At 37.9% G+C, this 17,051-nt stretch overlaps 2 protein-coding genes across 3 annotated transcripts in view; both read right to left on the bottom strand.

The window, feature by feature from the left end:
• The window catches only part of CEP135 (centrosomal protein 135), a gene marked incomplete at its 3' end in the record, with an annotated part of 35,799 nt that extends 27,142 nt beyond the window's left edge, over window positions 1-8,657 (bottom strand). The window contains exons 1-5 of the mRNA XM_080623984.1: window positions 8,599-8,657; window positions 2,886-3,050; window positions 2,184-2,374; window positions 1,505-1,672; window positions 110-251 (exon numbers count right to left, since the gene is read on the bottom strand). Of these exons, the coding sequence (XP_080480110.1) occupies window positions 110-251; window positions 1,505-1,672; window positions 2,184-2,374; window positions 2,886-2,998 (614 nt within the window). The 5' untranslated portion in view covers window positions 2,999-3,050; window positions 8,599-8,657. The remainder of the gene's footprint in view (window positions 1-109; window positions 252-1,504; window positions 1,673-2,183; window positions 2,375-2,885; window positions 3,051-8,598) is intronic.
• A 1,639-nt stretch (window positions 8,658-10,296) lies between these two features.
• Window positions 10,297-17,051, bottom strand: part of EXOC1 (exocyst complex component 1) — a 40,517-nt gene continuing 33,762 nt past the window's right edge. For both annotated transcript variants that reach the window (XM_080631035.1, XM_080631036.1), the window contains 6 exons: window positions 16,685-16,761; window positions 15,911-16,139; window positions 14,413-14,596; window positions 13,422-13,621; window positions 11,734-11,928; window positions 10,297-10,936 (listed from right to left, as the gene is read on the bottom strand). In XM_080631035.1, the coding sequence (XP_080487161.1) occupies window positions 10,784-10,936; window positions 11,734-11,928; window positions 13,422-13,621; window positions 14,413-14,596; window positions 15,911-16,139; window positions 16,685-16,761 (1,038 nt within the window). In that variant the 3' untranslated portion in view covers window positions 10,297-10,783. The remainder of the gene's footprint in view (window positions 10,937-11,733; window positions 11,929-13,421; window positions 13,622-14,412; window positions 14,597-15,910; window positions 16,140-16,684; window positions 16,762-17,051) is intronic.

The following is a 17,051-nucleotide window of genomic DNA, read 5'->3' as shown; positions in this document are numbered from 1 at the left end:
TGAAATACAGTTTGTTTGAGGCAAATCTGAAAGAAGGAGTTTGGGGGCTAGAAAATCATTGCAGATATTTAACAACTATACTTCAAAATTTAGAAGTTCTTTAGATTACCGATTATCAGCCACCTGAAGAAGGTCTGCAATATAAGGGTCCTCTGGCTGGGGAACTGGATAGGCACTAACACCTGACGGGGGGACAGGCTGGTCTATCTGCATGCGTTGACGCCTGAAGGGAATGCTTCTTTTTCTGCCACCTGAAAGCCCAAACCCAATGACCTGTTACTTGGAGTTAAAGCAAGGAAGTCTTCTTTTAATACAAAATGAAATATTCCACTGCTTCTGAACTGGCATGTGTCACCATTCTAATTCTTACTGTAATAAGTTGATAAAAATTGTACATTCTAGACAACACCATTCTTGCAGGTTAGTATCAACTTTGTCAAAGTTCAGTTGTATAACAAGGAAACATGCAAAGTTCAGTATAAGTAATTTTCTCCAGTGTGTAAGATATTATATACTTTACAGTTCAAACTTGTCGAATGTTAGTGATTTACCTTACTAAAAAGAGCTAAATCAAAACACCACAGAAGACATTTTGTTTCCACAATTAAGAACCATTTTATGACTCAACTAACCTCTGCATTGTTTAGTAATTTTTTTTTTCACCTTCTATCCTGTTGTCATTTGAGTGAATGGATATCATATTAAGCAGAGGCGGTTATTTGCTTGCATAGAAAAATTGTATTAAAAATAAAGCAAAATGTATTATTTCCAGAGGGAACAATTACTCTTCATCACACAATTAAATAAGAACATACAATGTTTGATGGCACAGTATAGAAAAAACCCAGGAGACTAGTGACCAAGGGGCAAGTATGCAGAAAGACAGACAAAAGTGTAACATGGCATCTGTGAAGCAAAGGACATGAAATGCAGAAAGCTGTGGAAAAATAGAGAGGAATTTTAAATTCACCTAACTGCCTATTAATTTTCCTTAGATGCCAAAAAAACATACGAAGTTCAACGACTTGGAAAGAAAAAGACAATTCCAAAATTTCACAAAATAATTCTATTTTCATTAGCTTAAAAAAAAAAATGAAGAAAAAGGAAATCCTGGAAAAAGAAATTAACCTGAAAGTAACAACCAGAACATTTCAGTTATCAAAAGACCCTTTAAATAAGCTTTCGAATAATTACAAATATTTTTGTAATATTTGTTTGTAGACATACTTTGCATTTTGCTACTTTTAAATCTGGTTACATAGATCTAACTTGGTATTCAAATTTGTCCCGAATACGTGATGTGTACATTCAGAGCCAAAACATTCAAAAGGTAATGTTACTCTATTGGATAGTTATTTTGATGTAGTAACTTCTTTTTCCAGAAGTAAAAAAAAATATTAAGTAAAAAAAAAGTTTACTCTTCCCAGAAGTGAAAAAAAGATTATAAGAAGAGTCAAAAAAAGCCCACAGAAAATTTAAAATATCTGTGATTATTTACACTCACCAGGTGTTTGCACCACTGCTTGAAGATTTTTCTCCTGAAGCTGCTGAATTTTTTCAGTCTTGGCCTTGTTCTCTTTTTCTAGCATTTTAATTTTATGTATATATTGGTTATTCAGAAATTTCAAGTCAGCTGTTTCATGTTCAACCCTCCTTAAGGAGGCTTTCAAATCTTCAAGGGAGAGAGAAAAAGCAATACTATCTTTCTTATTCATTATTATTTTTCCTAGTAGCACCAAAAGAGGCATAAAGAGAATCCTCTATTATTCTTCCAGAACATGAAATTTTCAAATATGTATACACAAATATGTATGTATATACATATTACACACAAAAATATATATTTATATATCTTATACAAATAAACCCCTCTGTAGAATAAAAATACATTTAACAGTAGTATTTCATTTTAAATTAAAACGTAGCATTGAAAAGTATGAAAGTATATGTTAAAAAGTTACAACATTTTCATGTTTGACTAAAGCATGATTTCCAGGACCTCAGAAGCCTTCTAGCTACAAAAGAAATGTCTCTGTATGAACCTTAATTCATTAAAGACACCAAAGTCAATGACCCCTTGCACTCATTTATAAATACAGATAAATGAATCTGCGGATCAAGGATCTGGCTGCAATTTTATTTTGGCACAGAAGGATTAAAAAAATCCATAATTTCTACATTACCTTTAACATAACGATCAGATTGCTCTTTCAGTTTTAATATTTCCAAATGTAGCTCGTTATTTTCCCTGGTAAGTTTAGCATTCTCTGTTTTATAAGGTTCCAAAATAGCATCATAATTGCTGCACTCTTTTTCAGATTTTCCAGCAGATAACTTTGCACTGCGCAAGCTCTCAGTTGTGTGAACTAAGTCACTAGAATAAAGGAGCATCAGAATGTTAGAACTGTTATTAGCCTTTACACTGCAGATGCAAGTATTTATTGTGACCTGAGAAACAAAACTCTTTTCCTGAGACCATATTAACTGTAGAACAAATGGGTTCAAAGAAAGGCAAAGAGAACATTCATGTAAGAAAAACAGAAAGACAGGAATTATTCACTTAAAAAAAAAGGAAACAGGAAAGGACAGGACAAATATAAAAAATATTTAGAAAGCATATCAGGAGTTTACACCTGATAATTCAATAGACTCTCTTTTCTACATAAAATGAGATATTCAAAATTGGTGAAACAATTTTTCCCTCCAAGCACTATGTAAGTTCTAGCACTACTTACCACAGAAGAACTTGAAGAATTAAAAAGGCCAGAAGGTTACTAGTATTATATGGATATCAGAAGCTACATAAGAGCTCCCTTGTATGTGAAAAATCAACCACCACCTACTATATGATTACTATATTTTTTAATGAATCTCCTTTTGAATACCTAAAAAGCTTTTCCACCAAAGGTAAACTCTCCACTCCCAATGGTTGCCGATAGCCCAGTTGATCTAGACGTTTCCTGAGGTTAATGAACCTTCGCTCTGCAGTTGTAGCCATTGTAAATACACCTCCAAAGCAGCTTTTGTCGAAGTCAAGAAAAATAGGGCACCTGCAAAAGATTGTCTGTTACAGCATTTGTTCTTTAAAGAAGGAATAATAGAGAAAAAAATAATGGGGGAACAAAAAAAGAAAAAACAAAAACCACATGTTTTTGTTGCAGGAAATACAGTGTATATGTCCTTAACATTTAAGTAATCCAAAAGAGAATCGTAGAGCAACTAAAACATCTTAAACATATTTACATATTTCTTTAAAAAGAAATAGTTGTCTTGGCAATTACTTTTCTCTTTTCTAATACCTTAAGAGTATGAAGTTATTTTTTTCTTTCCAGTATGTAAGAACAAACTGTGAAAAGATCTTTCTGTGGAAAGACTAAAAAGTAGATAGTAATTTTTTAAATGATGGTCATGAAGGTATCTTCCACAATGCAAATTGACAGATTATTCTCAAAAAACATATATACTTTTTACTTTCATTTATAAATCTTGCTTTCAAAGTTTTCAATGCAGTACTTATATCAGACATTTGCAAAACTGCATTAAAAATGTCAAATTTTAAAGGCAGATTAACTTTGAACAACTTCCTATGAGGGAAAACAGGAAAGAACCACCAGTGTACTGCAGTCCTGCCTGTATCATTGTCTGGAAAATATAGTTCAAGGATCAGAGGCTTTTTTTTTTTTTTCTTCTTCTCCATTTGTCTGATTAGCTATCTTTTTATTACTAATCTGATCTAAAAGAGGCTGGAGCAGCACTTCTGTAGCTTAATCCAAATGAGAATTTTGGCTTTGCCATGTCCCATTGAGGGAGGAATAATTTTTACATTGTTAAGTTCTTCTGGATTTAGAGATAAAATGAGAAAAGAAACAGAATACTGATGTTGATGCTCCTCAATATGTGAAAACACCTCTGAATTAGAAGACTTTTTTAAAAAAAATTTCCCTCACAATTCTTTAGAAGTATCAGTATCAACCTACTGACTGTAAAGACCTCAGCAGCCAAACTACCAATCTGAGGAAGCATTGTTTGCAACTCATATAAAGGGGATAGAATATAAATATAATTTAAACAATGCTGTTTCAAAATCCTCCGATTTTAAAAATACATTAAATAAATATATGCAAGTATTTGAAAACAAAATTATTTATAAATAAGAAAAGGAGAAAACCTGCAAGTTCTTCTCCTGACTGAGACTGGAAAGTAAGAGTTCATCTTACTGTATCAAAACACTACAGGTAAGTCTAGCAACGGGATTGTGGTTGCCAGGCACTGCTCCATGGGTGAGAGAAAATCACATCTTATGAGCACAGCATCTGTCTCAGGCACTGCCCAAATTTTTGCTTGCAGAGCTTATGTTCAGCTATTAACCAAGCAGTAGCACGTAGAGCAATCCCTTACATTTATTGTACTGGAGTGGTTGGAGAAGGAGGTGCACTTCGTTTCACTAAATGGTAACTGTAAGTGTGCTAAGTGGAAGTCAGCACAATAATGTGCATTAAATGCTTCATTCTCCTTTGGCAGCCACAGATTAAGGTTAAAAGTGATGAGACCTCGGTATTTCTGCATTCATGTTGAGGATTCTGTTTTGAATTCAGGAAAACGGTGATTGTGTTACTGTATCTAGATTTAGCCTCAGGCATACATTTTATACAATAGAATCACAGAATAGTTAGGGTTGGAAAGGACCTTAAGATCATCTAGTTCCAACCCCCCTGTCATGGGCAGGGACACCTCACACTAAACCATGTCACCCAAGGCTCTGTCCAACCTGGACTTGAACACCACCAGGGATGGTGCACTCACAACTTCCTTGGGCAACACATTCCAGTGCCTCACCACCCTTACAGCAAAGAACATTTTCCTTATGTCCAATCTAAACTTCCCCTGTTTAAGTTTTAACCCATTACCCCATGTCCTGTCACTACAGTCACTAATGAAGAGTCCATCCCCAGCATCCTTGTAGGCCCCCTTCAGATACTGGAAGGCTGCTATGAGGTGTCCACGCAGCCTTCTTTCTCCAGGCTGAACAGCCCCAACTTTCTCAGCCTATCTTCATAGGGGAGGTGCTCCAGTCCCCTGATCATCCTCATGGCCCTCCTCTGGACTCGTTCCAACAGTTCCATGTCCTTTTTCTGTTGAGGACACCAGAACTGCACACAATACTCCAAGTGAGGTCTCACAAGAGCAGAGTAGAGGGGCAGGATCACCTCCTTGGACCTGCTGGTCACACTCCTTTTGATGCAGCATAGGATACGGTTGGCTTTCTGGGCTGCGAGCGCACACTGCTGGCTCATGTTCAGTTTCTCATTGACCAACACCCCCAAGTCCTTCTCGACAGGGCTGCTCTGAATCCCTTCTCTGCCCAACCTGTAGCTGTGCCTGGGATTGCTCCAATTGGGTGTAGGACCTTGTACTTGGCATGGTTAAACTTCATGAGGTTGGCATCAGCCCACCTTAAAAGCATGTCAAAGTCCCTCTGGATGGCATCCCTTCCCTCCGGCGTATCAACCGAACCACACAGCTTGGTGTCATTGGCAAACTTGCTGAGGGCGCACTCAATCCCACTGTCCATGTCATCAACAAAGATGTTGAATTAGACCGGATTACCTCTTTCAACCTACTGGTCACACTCCTTTTGATGCAGCCCAGGATATAGTTGGCTTTCTGGGCTGGAAGCACACACTGCCAGCTCATGTTAAGTTTCTCATCACCAACAACATACCACAACAAAAGTAAGCTGATAATTCTTGAGCCCACCATCTCCTTAAGAAGAACTACATGAGTTAAAAAGATTAAAGTAGTTTAAAATCATCCACCAGACCTGATTTAAAAAATTGTGTTTTGAAAAACACAGTGTTGCTTCTACTAATCATATAGAGATTGTGAATCAGGAAAATTGGGGTTTCTGGAAATACAGAATGAATATACGAACTGTTGTACAGATTCATTTGAATCCAAGATCAGTCCGACCCAATACCCCCATCTCTGTCAATTGCTACAGCAAGATTATAAAAACATAACCCCTGAGCTAAATCTTATTCCTACATACCCTTCTCTTTCTAATGCCTGTAGTGCAGGAAGTTGGTGGGCCTAATGCTGAACTTAAATCATTATGATAGTAGCTGATAGACCTTTCTTAGATATGCCTAATTGTTTTCTTAAATCTCTTGCAGTTTTACATCAGAATAGCCTATAGCAATGACTTCCCAATTTTAACTGTATGTTTGGAAAATAGTATCATAAATTGAGTGTGTGCATGTGCCCCCCCCCCCCCTTTTTTATTATTTCTATTGCAAGACAACACCAAGTGATCATTCCTTACTAATGCTTTCAACTATTCATGATTGCATTTTTAGCAGATCTTTTTTTAAAAACTTCTGGTAGCTTGTACAGCTTGTCCTTTTCCTGTGATTTTTCTGGCAGAGATCACTCTGAGCAGCCATACAGCAGCCATAAAGATTCTTTACCGTAGCCTTCACTATTCATAATGATTCCTAACATACCATTTGCCTTTCTGATTGCTCTAAAGCAAAAAGTAGATGAATTCACTGCGACACCAACATCTCTCTGAGATGTAACTGCCACTTTAAAGACCATGATGTATTACTTTGTCTTTATTAACACTGTTCCTTAACTCCTAGTTTATTACTCAGTCCAATAATACTCTCACGTAACTCTTAAACTACTCATAACATGTCCATATAATGAGCAAATTTTGTCCCTTGCTGTTTAACCCATTCTTTCAGCTCACTGATCAGTGTTAAACAGCAGAAAATTTTCTGCACATTCTCACCACATACAGCGGCAAGGTAATACTTACTACCCTTTCTGTTAGCCACTTAGTGAGCTATTAAATGACCTTTCCTCCATTTCTGAAAGAGACCTTCTGTCTTAAAAGTCTTTGGCAAAGAAATTTCTCAAAAGCTTTTAGGAAATCCAAGTTTTCTACATCATTTTTATGCAGTCAACTCAATCCAGAATATTCTTTTCTACAAAGAAACTTAATAGTCTAGTGAACCACAATTGAATCATGACAAAAGGTATGTTGAACGTACTACATTTGCGTGTAAATTTGCAAAGTACTGGAAAGCACTCTTAGCAACTTCGGTATTTCCAGGAAGGCAGGCTGTTAGCTGCACAAACAGTTCACATCATTCATTATTTAAATATTTTACGTAATTTAGTGCCACTAAGGAAGAAAATATAATTTCCATTTTAGATGAAAAACAGATAATCAGATAAACAAACAAATGGAAAATTAAGTGGTACTTTCAATCAGCATTTCCAGACAAGGATTTATCAAGACGTCTAAATGACTGCATCTTTCAGATGTTCATAGAAGAGATACTCAGAGCCAATAGCCATATTTCATGCTCCTCCTTTGTTCACAAAGTCTGCTAAAGGTAACAGCTTTCACCTGCTTCATTTTGTGACTTGCCTGGACAGTTATAAGCAGTTTTTCAAGACCCAAGTGTTTATGAATAGACATTCAGCACCCGTGAACTGTTCCCTTCTGTTCTAAGTCACTGACAACTGAAATTGAACACTGACATGGGCAACAATGGAACTTCAAATCCAGAACCTTCATGCTGTAAGTACAGAATCAATTTGCATAAAATTGTGTGAAAGAAGCAATGTTTATAGGTATTAGACTAACCATTACAGGTGGAATATGAAACAAAAGCGTCAGCACATTAAGCCTTCCCTTCAGTCTGAAAACAATACAGCAGAATTCATGGTGAGTGTAGGTTAAGAACTGTTCCACATGCAATACTTGTGCTATCAATAATAAAATGTAATAATAAGAAAGCAAAGCAGAGACACATCTTGGCCATGGAAAACATAATGCAGTAATTGGGGTAAGTGCAGTGATTTACTCAGGTTTACATAGGTAACAATGGAACACAAAGAAATCAGCACAGACAAATTTATACGCTATGAAATTAATTTCTTCATTGAGTCTATAACATTAATACTGAAGAACTACGAACTGGAGTTTCTAGTCTTGGTAGGAAATACCAAAGTGTATTTTTCATTCTTGAGAACTGATATGCTAAAGGCTTTTTCTATTTATTTATTTTCTGCAATGCTTGTGAAATATGCTTCCAAAACATCTGTTCCTGTCCTGTAATTACTGATCACATAGTTCATTATGCTATGAAGAGCTACGGTTTTTCTCACCCAAGCAAAAAAGGCACCTAGTGGGCAAATCACTTGACTACGGTAATGCTCCCACGCATGCCTCTATCAGTCCATGAGCGCTGAAGGCTCTCTGATGAAATGCCGTTACTGCAACATCGTTTCCAAGCCGCACCGAATGAGCCTGCGCTTGTTTTGACAACGTCTGTTTCCAAGTTTGTTAGCTAAGAGTTCACCTCGGACCAGATATTCAGACACCACGTTTGCTGCAAAGTGTCATCTCTTTGCCCATTAGAAAGACAACTCTTGCTCTAGAAAACACATTCCTTCTTTAAAGAGTCGCCAGAACCTATAGGTTTTCATTACAGCATAAGAAAACCCTATCGCTTATGAGCCTGCTCATTATCTATCTACCTAGACTGGAAGCTTTATAGACATTTCAGCAACCCCAAACTATACCTTCACAGGGCCTGTCAGTCCCAGATTCTTTTTCCTCCCTCCGTCCGGGTCGGTCTTACCAGACATACAAGCAAATTCTTGCAGGACGAGCCGCTAAGGAGTATCCGAGGTGTTTCAGCGAGGCTTCGGCAGAGACGCAGCTCCAGAGGGGAACGGCAGGGGTGCTGCTACCACCGCGTAGGCCAGGCGCTGGGGAAGCTGCCCGGGCTAATCTGTTCTCCCCAGGGACAGCACAGACGGAAGCTGCTCAGCGCCACGTTCTCCTCGGGGCTGCTCCAGCGGCCGTGCCCAGTCCTGCCGGAAGCACCCTCGCCTCCTTCCCTTACAAGCCACCGCGCTGCTCCGGTACAAACCCTCCCTCTCCGCTAGGCCCCGCGCCCTCACCTAGGTCGAGCCGCCCGTTTGAAAATGGCGCGCGGAGCCGCGACCGCTTCCGCCCCGTCACCTCAGCAACGGGGCACGCGGCAGGCGCGCCCAACCGCCGCCAGCCCCGCGCGACCGGCAGCCCTCGCGCTGAGGGGAGGGGCGAGGTGACGCGCGGCGCGGTGGCGGGTAGGGGGTGGGTTGGTTTTTACCTCGGAGGGTTGCAAAGTTGTTAGTATTGGTGTCTGGGTTTTATTCGTGCTTCTGCTTCCCGAGACCCTCTGTGCGCGTGTTTATTATTTCTATTGTACATGTTTCTGTTCTGTGCACACCTCAGCTCTGTCCAACAACGCGTCAGTGTCCTCAGAAAAACGAGGCCCTGAATCGCTGGCAGCTGAAGCTCCAGGGGGAGGAAAGGATTAAGTGAGGTGGGAGGATGCTAAATCATGCTAACTAGAAAGAAGGCTGGAAGAGTGGGCTGATAAGAACCTTATGCAGTTCAGCAAGGAGAAATGCAAGGTATCACACCTGAGTAAGCACAATCCCAGAGTGCAGCAAAACCTGGGATCTACCTGCCTGGGCAGCAGCTCTGTGGAAAGGCACCTGGGGGTCTTGGTGGACAAGCAGCTCAATGAGTGAACAGGATGCTGGGTTACATTAACAAGGGCGTCACCACCAGAGAATAAGATGTCATCCCACACAGCATTGGTCAGGCCACACCTGGAACGCTGTGCTGCTTTGTTCCCTGCTGTACAAAAAAAGATATTGACAGGCTGGTGGAGGTCCAGAGAAGGGTCACAAAGATCATCAAAACACTGGGGAGCCTGGGAGGAAAGGCTGAGAGAACTGGGTTTGTTCAGCCTTGATAAAAGGCTGCTTAAAAGCAGCTTAAATACTATTCCAGTATTTAAAGGGTGGCTACAAAGAAGATGGAGACTCTCTTTTTATAAGGAGGGATAATGAGCAAAGTTACTCCTGGGGAGATTCCAGATGGACACTAGAGGAAAATTTTTCACAATGAGAACAATCAGCCATTGGAATAATCTCCCCATGGAAATGGTGGACTCCTCAGTGTTGGACATTTTTAAGATTTGGCTGGACAGGGTGCTGGGACATCCTGTCTAGGTCATGCTTTGCCTAGAAAGGTTGGACCAGATGATCCTTGAGGTCCCTTCCAACCTGGTATTCTATGGTTCGATGAAGGAAGAAAAACCACCAGCCATGTGTTGGGAAGTAGGGCAATTCTACTTCAATGCCCAGAGACAAGACAATGGAAATAACTTTGCCTTTTTACCTTTTTGAAATAACACTCCACAGAAATAAAGAATCTGATGAACACCATTTAATTAAGTATTGTAGCCATAGCCACATTACATATCAACATGAACTCAGTATTACCACCGCATAAAGTTCCACATTCATACTTTCTAGAACAAGGAAGGGAAAAGATTTGATAGTCTTTAATGCTGACATTTTCAAGATACAAAATATTAGTGAAAACAGTATCTTTTTTGCATACTGTGAAGGTAGTGCTTACTGCTCTTAACAAGAGAAAGGATTATAAATAAAAGTATCTGAACGTCAGGGGAAGGGAAAAACTACATCCGAAGTGTTTCACAGAATTAATGCTTCCAAACAGTACTTGAACAAATCCCTAAAGGTTTCATTTTGCCCTGAAGGACATTTGAAGCAGGAGTGTAACTTGATATATATGGCAGTTAACTACACATACACCTTTTAAAAACAGACAGCATTTATAGTGTTCGATTCCTTTATATACAGCCACAATTTCAGCTAGCTTCTCTTTCCCTTTCTAGAGGGGTCAATGAGACTGTGCAATACTGGAACAGTAGTCTAAAATATCCTGTATAGTGAATTCCATAGTAATTCCCGATCCAGGGTAGCAGCGAGCTATTAGCCCTTCAAAGTGCTTGTACTGCCGTATAAACTCATCTTGCATGGAATGCCACACAACCTGTCAAAGCAAGCAAAGTGTCAGCTGGCACAACACACTCTATGTGAACTACAAACCATTGGCTCATTAATTGATTCTCAGTTCAGGTGTCATTTTAAAACTATAGCTTGCTAACAAAAGTTCAGTAAACTGAGTTGCTACGTTAAGAAAAAAAAAGTTTTTCACCCATTAAGCTTAAGATCTTTAATGTTTACATAACTCCTACCAAATTTGCAAAGCAGAAATACTAAAGAAGATGAGGAAGTTGTCCTGAAAGACGTATTGCTTTTGTCTTTAAAGAAAACACCCCAAACCAGAGCAGTGCTATTAATTCATGTTTCAGACTTTAAAAAGCTGTTAATACAAGCTCAACTCTTAAACCTACTTATCATTTACTATAGTGAGAAAGTTTAAAGAGTGTAAGAAAAAAATAATGTAACTATCAGAAAAAGATGTAAATGAACGTATAGTCTGCCACAGTGTACCAGCCAAATCTCCCATCAGGTTAACAGTTCATTTAAATAGAGTTCTCTCTACTTCCAGTATATTTTTTCAGAACAGAGATCACCCATTTATGGTCAGCTAGAGAATCATAAAGGAAGTTTCATTCTGAATTCTACCACTACAGTTCAAATCAATGTTACAACAAATAGGACCAGAGTGGGATTATCAAAAACTCTGCTCACAATTCATGTTTTTTCAGAGTTAATGCTGAAGCTAGGCACTCCTCAGAATACATATGCAAAAGCAATAATAAAAAGCCTGTGTGTAAACAAAGGTTTTTAAAAACAAGGTTTTGAAGCCATGTTTTAGTTTACCTGAAGTAAGTTTTCTTCTTCACAGAGATGTTTATCTACTTTCTTGTAGAGATTATCCAATCCTTTCTTCACTTCCTTACCAGGATATTCCTTTATAACTTTACGAAGCTCTTGTTTATTAAAAGCCAGTTGATAACTTACTTCCTCTTCTCGTATACCTTGTGCCACACGAGCTTCAACACCTTCAAAAAAATGCTAACAAACAATAACAGCATTAATGATTATCACAATCTGAACTAATTAATTTGACAAGCATATGCATAGTTAAGTCTGGATTCTGCTTGATGACTGTTGTGGCTTCCAACCATTTTTGTTTTTTAATTGGGCATGAAACAGTGTTCAGCCATAAACATTAAAGCAGAGCACAACAATACAGCACTCCACAAGTACTAGTATAAAACCAAAATTAAACATTTCTAGAAGCAATCAAGCTTTTCTTTGCAACCTTGTACGTAATACTGAAGCAGCCTCAAAATCCACAATTAATGAGGCTATAGCCTGGGAAAATAGTGGATCTTTTGGATAAACTGAGTAAGCACCTGAATAGGAAGTTCTCAGCACATTTGTTTGTAATTGCCCTCTCTTCTCACTGCCCCTCACCCACTGGCTCAACATAATAAAAATGGAGGGAAGTGTGCCTATGAACACACATGTAGAGCCACAACTTCATTTGAAACAATGCAACTGTTGAAACACAGTACAACTGTTTCAAATGGTCTGGCCAGAAAAAAGTTAACTTTTAATAGCAGCCCACGTGGTGCTGTATTTTGGACTTGTGGCTAAACCAGGGCTGGTAATGCACCAGTGTTTCTTGGTTATTGCTGAACAGGTCAAACCTCGCCAAAAGAGTATTCCATAGCATGTAACATCATGCTCAGCTGTAAAAATTAGGGTTAGAGGAGGAGGCAGGGGTGATGTTTGTCTTCAAAAGCAGTTGTTGCTCAGAATGTTTGTAGGAAGACTGAATGACTGCCTTTGTACCACTTATTGAATATTTTCCCTTCTCTTTCTATCTATCCACTTATTACTTTTTATCTCCACCCCTAGTTTTCTCACTTTTGCTCTTCCTATTCTCTCCCCTGTCCTGCTTGGGGAGAGGAAAGCAAGCAAGCAGTTATTACATGGCAGCTTAGGTGCTGGTCAGAGTCAACACACAAGTGGGAAGCATTTTAATTTTCAGAAAGAGAATACATCTTAGAATTTTCAGAAAATGAATGGCTGATATCCTGCTTATAGAAAAAGCAATGAACAGTGGGAAAATTTCGGTGGGCAGAACTACACTGATCCTAAGTCAGCACTGAGTTTAACGCTTAGTTCAGCTTCAGACATACCAAACTTCTCTAAAACTTTTCTTATTGTTGAACAGTTTAGAAACTACAGTAATTTTCTCTGTAGCTGAGCTGGGGAAATTTATCCCAAAGCTCCCAGTTCTTTTCCCCTATCTTTTTCCCACCTCTAAACCACTTGCTAAAGACAGCACTAAGGTTTTGTCAGTTCTATTAACTGCCATGAAAAATTTGGTTATTTTCATCCGAGACTGTTACCCTTATGAGTACTACTGCCAGGCATGCTTAAATCTAAAATAACAGCGATTACGTTAGTGATAGAGAGATCAGACAGTGCAAACTAAACACTTGAGAAAGACTACCCTGTACCACTTAAATGTATATAAATTCAAGCATACTTACATTTAATTTCTCAAGAGGCTGTCCAAGCGAGTAGATTACATAGGACTGAAGATGATCAGTGTATTTCTGTTTGGCTTCTTTTTTCTCAGCCTCAAGGCAAGAAATTTTCAAGCGAGAAAGTGTTGCAAAAATATGATGGAAGTTCTCCATCATGACCACATCTCTGGGTGTTTTTTGACTTTCATTGGCTACTTTCTCAACTGAAAGTAAAAGGAAGCAAAATAGTTAATAGTACCAAGAGGACAACACTTACTATAGGTAGAAGTGTTTGAAAGTTTGCAGGTAAATGCACCGGTAAATGGTCTGTCCATCCATGTCCCACCATTTTAAAAAGGAAGGAAAATGTTTCCAGAGGTCATTGGCTTGCATATATCTGCCCCTTTTCTCTCCTCCTTGGTTTTTTTTTAATGCTAAATAAAACCAGTGGAACAAGGGTGTTGCTGTTTTTCAGACAACAGCTGGGGAAACAGGAAGGACTGGAGAGACCTTCTGCTGTATTAAGCTAGGACACAAAGGACTTAACATGCCAAGGAAGGGTCACCTTCATAGCCAGAACTCAAGCGTTCTGCACTTCACAAGGCTGTGAAGATGAATGGTATTAGGACCAAATGCGAGGGATCCCATGCAGATTGATCAACTCATTTAAGCTACACTTCAGGAGAAAAGACAGGAAACTACTTCAGATTGAGTGTGCCATGTTGCTGCCATCTCCTCTCTCCCTTCACTTCCCTCTGTCATAATGTAAAGTCACTTTACATGTGTGTACAAAGGGCAATATCTACAGTTTGCTCTTAAAAAGCATATTATGATCAGAAGATTTATACATGTTCTCCTACGAATAACAGAGATAATAAAAATTTCAGCACATGTATCAGTCACACGGCTTGCAATAGAAAGTCTTAAAAAGAAAAACCTGTTACTTGGAGCAAAATTATATACAAACTGGAGGAAGCAATCACTTTAGTTACTATGACAGCCTCAAAAGACCTACCACTGACAAAAACAGCTCTAATAAGTTTTATGTATGCTTTATCGAGATCTCCTCGTCGTTCTGCATTTTTGAAAATCGATTCAGCGAGGCCTGCAAACTCTTCAAATTCAGCAACAAATGGAAGGATCCCAACTTTACTCTTCTTCGAGATTTTCACTTCATCCATCTGCTTCATTTGATTGCTCTTAAATTTAAAAGAGGAACAGATGTTAGACTCTAATATGACTCCACACTATGTAGAGCAACTAGTAAAAGAAAAATGCAGACATACTGACAAAACTGACAGTTATTCAAAGACAGAAATAATTTTATATTTCAATTAATACATCTACTGAGCCTTTCTCCCTTTTTACCCTCAAAAATTTCCTAAGAAATAACTGGAAAGAAAAAAGGAAGATGGGCAAGCAAAATCTTCTGGCTTTTCTTCTCCTTCGTCTACTTAGTGTTAAGGAAAAAATAATCCAAAAACCAAAAAACCCAAACTTATCCACCAGGAACAATTGCCCATTTTTATTTGATAATCTAACAAGGAACTTCAGTTTTCTGATTCAGCCAAGCTAACAATTCCTTCTGCTACAAGAAGTTTCTTTAATCTTCTACTGAAATAAAATTTCAGTATAATACAAATGAGCATCAAAATATTTTAGGCATTGAACTGATCAAGAATGGTCGGTCTTACTCTGGTGGCCTAGAGTCAAATTACATTTGTAACAGAAAGATAGAAGTTATACCAGCAGCTACATTTTCACTAAACTTGCCGTATTTCATATAATGGTCATACTGTATTAGCAAAAGGAAGTTTCTGACAGTGGAAGCTGCCTCTGCTACTGCCAAATGATTTGCCTTTTTGTTTAAACCAAGTTTTTGTTAGAAGTTAGACAGAAGTAACTGAACACATGGAAGAAATGTCTAACTGGCATATTATGCTCAAAGGGGAAAGCAAAATCCTCCTACGTTTGCAATGTTTTGTTTTGGAAAGTAAAAAAAGGCATAGACCAGTAGTTTATTTGACTGACTTCAGTAAATAAACTGAATTCTATTTACTGAATATTTTAAAAATATTATAAAAATATTATAAAATAAATAAAAATAAATAGATATAAAAATATAATAAAAATATTCTTAAAAATATTTATTTACTGAATACTGAAGTTTATTTACTTCAGTTTGTTTAAATAAACAACTAAAAATGTCAACTACCTCACAGAAGTGAGTGAGTGGTAATATATAGCTAATTATTGAAGAAAACTGGAATGGAGAGAAGGAAGAAATACAATCATCCATTAGTTCATCTTTTTTGAAGATTTGGCCAGTAGAAGAGTAATACAGTTACTCATTTTCACTTCAAATTAAAAGCAAAAATTGAGCTATAAGGAAAGGAAAATCAAACTGGGTAGAAGTGAGTTCCCTATTAATATTAAGGTCCTTTCCAACCCTAACTATTCTATGATTCTATGATTCTATGATTATAGTTAGTTAAAATAACTAAAGGACTTACAATGCATTTATCAAAGTTCCTTTTGACAGTCACCAGAACATTTCCAAGTGTTGTGCTGAGAAAGGAAGCTGGGTCCACATTTTGTGCTGTCCATACATGATGACTCATCTTAACTAACATATAAAGGGAGTTAAAGCTATCGATCTTGTCCCCCAGTGCTATAAGATTATTCAGCTCAGGTTCAATACAACGAAATATTTTTATCATCATTTGTCGGATCATGTCCTTCCTATTAAAAATGCATAAGATAAAAATATTACTTTGACAGTTTATGAGGCTATGTTACACTCTTTGCTAACATTTTGAGGATATATTTATTTGCTATAGTAGTCTCATTTGCATTCAACAAGTCTCATGATTTTCAGAATACTACTAAGAGAGAAAATGCCAACACCACACAGTGAAAATCAATAATCCCAAGTATAAAATATTACAAAAAAGTGTTTTCTGTGTGGAAGTTGCCATACACACAAATTCACAACTTTGCTAAGCATATTTTCCAAAGCACATTTTACATATTACAGTGCCGAGTTTCACTTTGCAAGCTATTAGAGAATTAAGTGCCTTTTTTATGCGACTACAGACAGAAACATCCACCCTATATGCAACTTTTTAAATTTACTTACACATTCAGTGTCTGGGTACACATTAAGAGTTCACTATTAACTTTCACTAGAAGGGAACAATTTCGATTATAGAGGAAAAAAACTTTTGTGCGCGAAATAAATTCACATGTAGGCTCAAGAATTAATAATAAACTGCAGCAGCACATACTCAGACAATATTGTTTGTGGAACACCAGAAGTGTATGAACGAGATAAAGTTCCTCCATCCATTTCCTCCGCTTCATTCTGTAAGAACAAGGAATGTATATAAAGGAAAGTAAAAGCTTGTCTCCAATTCTATATTTAAGTGATAAGTATATCCGACAAAATCCACATAATTATCAGCCCCCATTCCAAAAGTAGCAATTACAGAGGTTTGCAAGGTTCTGGTAGTTTTATGGTCGTGTTCCACCAAATCCAACTCTATCAACAATTACTACCCACTGCATTCCTACATAGCATGATGAAGTGTTTAATGTGATCTTAGGAGGAAACAAAGCCATGGCAAAATAAACATGTCAGTCCTTCTTTAATAA

The sequence above is a fragment of the Psittacula echo genome (assembly GCF_963264785.1).
Source record: "Psittacula echo genome assembly, chromosome: 1".
Taxonomy (NCBI): domain Eukaryota; kingdom Metazoa; phylum Chordata; class Aves; order Psittaciformes; family Psittacidae; genus Psittacula; species Psittacula echo.
The sequence above is the reverse complement of the archived record's forward strand: the minus strand, read 5'-3'. Positions and strand labels throughout refer to the sequence as shown.